Below are 4,963 nucleotides of genomic sequence, written 5' to 3' on the forward strand. Positions count from 1 at the left end.
AAAGGTTTGTGTTTTGAACACACACAAACCTTCCTCTAAACAAACACGCCCTAAAAGAACAATAAACCTTTCGAATTTTATCTTTACCTAAAAGAAAAAACTTCATAACAATAACGGAAGTCATACTATCCTTAAACAAATCCCATAAAAAAAAATAAAGATTGGCTAGAAAGAAAAATAAAAAAATAAAAAGTAAATAATTTCTTGCGACCACATTTTCTCGCTAATTATTTTTCTTCTGGCCCCAATCTGCTCATTCCAAATGATCTAGTATGATCATTTCGAATATATATATACAAAAAAAAAATGCAAGAATAATTTTAAATTATCTATTTCTTGATTTGCATCATTGAAACCATTATTTAAAGGGCATGGTTTGTATAGGGTTGAGGCCCTAAACAATCAAAGTAAGGTGCACTTTCAAATAATGTCGAAACATGTTCTTTCACTATTGAAATCTTTAAGGCGATTAGAAAATTTATTTTCATTTCTAATTATAAAATTTAAAGCTTCAAAAGTAGTGTCGATCGAGCAGATCTGTGAACAACTAAAAATCGTGAAAATTGATGTTCTAGAAATACATTACAAGATGCACTATTTCAATAGGTTGAAATCCTTGTTTCTCATATCCACGCATCTTGAGGTCAACATGATCGATTTGAGGAATTTCTGGGTACCAAAACAACAACATCTTCTAATAAATTTTTGAGGCACGCCTTAATTTGATTGTTTAGGGCCTCACCGTTATATAAACTTTTTTCTCATTTAAAAAAGATAGCATAACGATGATATCATAGGAAGCGCTGCAACAACGTCCATGAACACGTGACAAATTCTTATCTCACCGGTGTATGTCCCTTAAAAGAGAAACACCATAGTTTTCCCGTCAATTCTTGATTTTGATATTTGCCAATGCCAAGTAGAACTCATCTATTGATGCTACAAATACCTAGAAATTAATGCTAACCTCTTTGGAGTCTACCATACTTTGTGAATGAGATTTAGGAGGATCACCATCCTACCCATTTCCATAATGAACAATACCTTTGTATTAATGCTAACCTCTTTGTATTAATGCTAACCTCTTTGGATATGTGATTGAGATTTTGAAGAATCACCATCCTACCATTTCCATAATGAGCAATCCCTTTGTACTATGCACCCAGTCAAACCGTGTTATCACACACAAGAGCAATCCTCTTCACACCCAAATTATGCACCATCAATAAGTTGTGAATTTGACCTAGGGTTACATAAAAAGAGCAACAAATAATAATAATAATAATAAAAGAATTGTATATTACGAGAATATTTATCATTGTTAAAAAGAGGTTACAACCATTTTTTGCCTTTAGATTTCAAATTAATCAAGCTTGGATTATTTTTTTGAACTTTAAGTCTGATCAATAATAAATTTAAAATTTAACGAGCAATAATGATTGTGACCTCTTATGCAGAATTAAATTTTTTACCCTTTCCAAGGGACTATGTCTCCCTTTAAACAGAGACGGGGGTAAGAAAATTAACTCCTTGAGGCCAGCTTCCATGTGGCCAGACTGGATAAATGAGCAAGGCATTCCCACTAGGATTGAGATTATTTATTTAATGAAACCAAAAAAATTGATTAAAGGTGGTTGAGCGATCCTCTCTTCTGAGAGGTACTCCCATTAAATGGGGCTCTACAGTTACAGCTTTCTTGCAGCTAGATGCAGCAGTTGAGCTTCTTTTAGGGTTCCAATAAAAAAAAGTTGAAATAAGGTCACCAAAACAAGGAAATAATTCCTAGTCTTCTTTGACCCACCCTCTCCATTTTCCCTATAACCTTGCGTGCTGCTTTTGCCCTTTTCCTACTGTAGGGTTTCCTATAAATACCGGACCTCTTGTACACGCATAAGAACAAGAAAAAAAAAAGAAAAAAAGAAAAACATTGGAGCTCATCATCATCATATTGATTTTCATTGGAGATGGGGAGCATAGAGATGGAGAAGGAGAGATTGACGGCCGAAATGGCCTTCAGGGATCGAACCGACGGTCCAGATCGAGAGGCCTTCTCTGGCCAAGCCATAGTCATAAAAATCCGGCAAAAGCTGCCTGATTTTTTACAGTCGGTGAAGCTCAAGTATGTGAAGCTGGGCTATGGTTATCTGATGAGCCATGGCCTTTACTTGACGGTTATTCCCCTTCTGTTTGGTGCATTGTTTCAGGCTGTTCGGTTTGGAAGACACCCTGTTCTCGGTTTCTGGAGCAACCTCTGTTTCGACCTGGTCACGGCAATGGGGTGCACCGTTGTCCTCATCTTTGTTCTAACTCTGTACCTAGTGAAGCGACCACGACCTGTTTATCTTGTTGATTTTGCTTGCTATAAACCGGTCGACAATCGCAAGATCTCGACAGCCGAATTCCTAGACATGACTGAGAAGAATGGCGCCTTTGAAGATGAGACCATAGCTTTTCAGAAGAGGATCACCATGAGATCAGGCGTTGGGGATGAGACCTACTTGCCTCAAGGTATCACCTCCAAGCCACCGAACCTATGCGTGCGCGAGGCTAGACTCGAGGCCGAGGAGGTCATGTTTGGAGCGATCGATGCTCTGTTTGAGCGCACCGGTGTTCGGCCACGAGATATCGGTGTGCTCATCGTGAATTGCAGTCTCTTCAACCCAACCCCGTCTCTCTCCGCCATGATTGTAAACCATTACAAAATGCGCAGTGATATCAAAAGCTTCAATCTGGGTGGGATGGGGTGCAGTGCTGGTCTCATATCGATCGACCTCGCTCAAGATATGCTCCAAGCCCACCCAAACACCTACGCCGTCGTGGTGAGCACTGAGAACATTACCCTCAATTGGTACTTCGGAAACGACAGGTCCATGCTTCTCTGCAACTGCATCTTTCGAATGGGGTGTGCCGCGGTGCTGTTATCGAACAGGGGACATGACAAACGACGCTCCAAATACGAACTGGTCCACACGGTGCGCACCCACAAGGCCTCAGATGACAACAGTTACCAGTGCGTCTTTCAAAGAGAGGACTCACGCGGCACTGTCGGTGTCTCGCTCGCTCGCGAGCTCATGGCAGTTGCAGGCGACGCGCTCAAGACCAACATAACAACGCTTGGCCCGTTGGTGCTCCCGCTGTCAGAGCAATTGCTTTTCTTCTTCACTCTCATGGCTAGAAAGGTGCTGAAAAAGAAGGTGAAGCCTTATATCCCAAACTTCAAGCTCGCCTTCGAGCACTTCTGCATTCACGCCGGCGGCCGGGCGGTGCTCGACGAGATACAAAAGAATCTGCAGCTGAGCGATTCGCATATGGAGCCATCGAGGATGACTTTGCATAGGTTCGGAAACACTTCCAGCAGCTCGCTTTGGTACGAATTGGCGTATACAGAGGCCAAGGGGAGGGTCGGGAGGGGGCATCGGGTTTGGCAGATCGCGTTCGGGTCCGGGTTCAAATGCAACAGTGCGGTGTGGCGCGCTCTCAGGAGGGTGGAAGTGGGCGAGTGGCCCAGGACTAACCCTTGGTCCGATTGTGTGGACCGCTACCCTGTCAAGGTCCCCTCCGCCTGAGGAGCCTTCACCCTTTTAGCCATTAGACAAAACCTTCTAACTCACCTTCTCTCGTTATGAGCTCTCTTTCTCCCTTATTTCTTTACCATGTTACTCTGTTCCCCTCTCTCTTTATTTCTCTCTCTTCATGCAATTCCTCTCTTTTCTTGCTTTATTTTCAAATCGAATTGAAAGGTTAATAGGAGATAGTGCCAGAAACGGTTTAGTTAACCTAATGGATAAATAGATCAATTCAACAGTTCTAACCGAAAATTCTAAAGTTCCTCTTTGAATGCCCTTTTTCTCTCTATTATTGTTCACCCGCACTAACAGTCTCTTGTTTTTCTCTCTACCTCGGAATCTGTCTCACCGGATTGCGTCGCCCGATGAATGAAATCACGTGAGGCGATGACGTGGAGGCTAGAAAAGAGCCTCCGTTGGCTGGAAATTGGAGGGATTTTATGAAGATAATTAATTGTTTTGCATTTTTTATTTCTATTTTCTCTCTTTCGTTGTTAAAAATACATGGCATTAAAATGATGGAGAATTTCTATAGCAATTGTAATGAGTTGCTTTTAAGTTTAAACTAGCAAAAAGATATTGTAATTAATTGCTTTTGCACTAAAATGTTTTTATGGGCCAAATGCTTTTTGTACTTATATTTTAGTGTGAAAATGGGGTGGAATTACTTATTTGAAATCCGAAGGTGACGTGGTGTGGTTCTCATATTTTATTTTTTTGGGTTAAATGAAGTGGTATTACTTACCTAAAAGTAAAAAAGTAAATGGACTTTAAAAGGTTAAGAATGCCAATCAGTGAAAGACGTCTGGAAAGTATGAGCCTCGAGCGACCTGAATGGAATTTTAAATGGTTAGAATAATGCTCTAATTAATATTTTTTTTTTATAATTATGCAGCTAAAAGGGTTCCCTATTAAAATATTTTTTTAAGATTTAATATATGTCAACATTATGAATTTATCTCTTAATTTTATATCTGATAAATATAGATAATTGTGCCATTTTTGTGCCACAAGCAATAGTCTTTTTAAAGAACAAGAAAAAAAAAGAAAAAAGAAAAACTTGGCTACGTGACTTTAGAAACAGCTCTAGAGAGTAATTTCAATTATGACCTTAAAAAACCGCATGAATATATTATTCATGGAAAATGTTCTCACTCAAGGGTAAATTGGGTATTATAGAAATATATGCAAAACCAGAGAATCACATGCGGCTTTTCCTGTCTACCAGGCCAGAGGAGCACCAGAAAGCTGGGGTACCGTGGGGACCACATAAAAATGACCTAATTCATAAGTCTAAGCTTATGTTGGCTAAAGAGGAAAAAAAAAAAGCATGACCTCGAAGACAACGGAGTCCCTAGCTTGCTTTTTTCATAATATCTCAAGGGCCACTTGTGTAT

The 4,963-nt window shown here is 40.0% G+C and overlaps 1 protein-coding gene across 1 annotated transcript; it reads left to right on the top strand.

Moving 5' to 3' along the window:
- The first annotated feature begins 1,284 nt into the window (after positions 1–1,284).
- Positions 1,285–4,189, top strand: KCS1 (3-ketoacyl-CoA synthase 1). Its single transcript, XM_006846511.4, has one exon. It carries the CDS (start codon positions 1,965–1,967, stop codon positions 3,564–3,566), a length of 1,602 nt encoding a protein of 533 aa, XP_006846574.3. The 5' UTR covers positions 1,285–1,964; the 3' UTR covers positions 3,567–4,189.
- The last annotated feature ends 774 nt before the right edge of the window (positions 4,190–4,963 follow it).

Source organism: Amborella trichopoda, chromosome 9 (genome assembly GCF_054954075.1).
Source record: "Amborella trichopoda isolate Santa Cruz 75 chromosome 9, AtrichopodaSantaCruz75HAP2 v2.0, whole genome shotgun sequence".
Taxonomy (NCBI): Eukaryota; Viridiplantae; Streptophyta; class Magnoliopsida; order Amborellales; family Amborellaceae; genus Amborella; species Amborella trichopoda.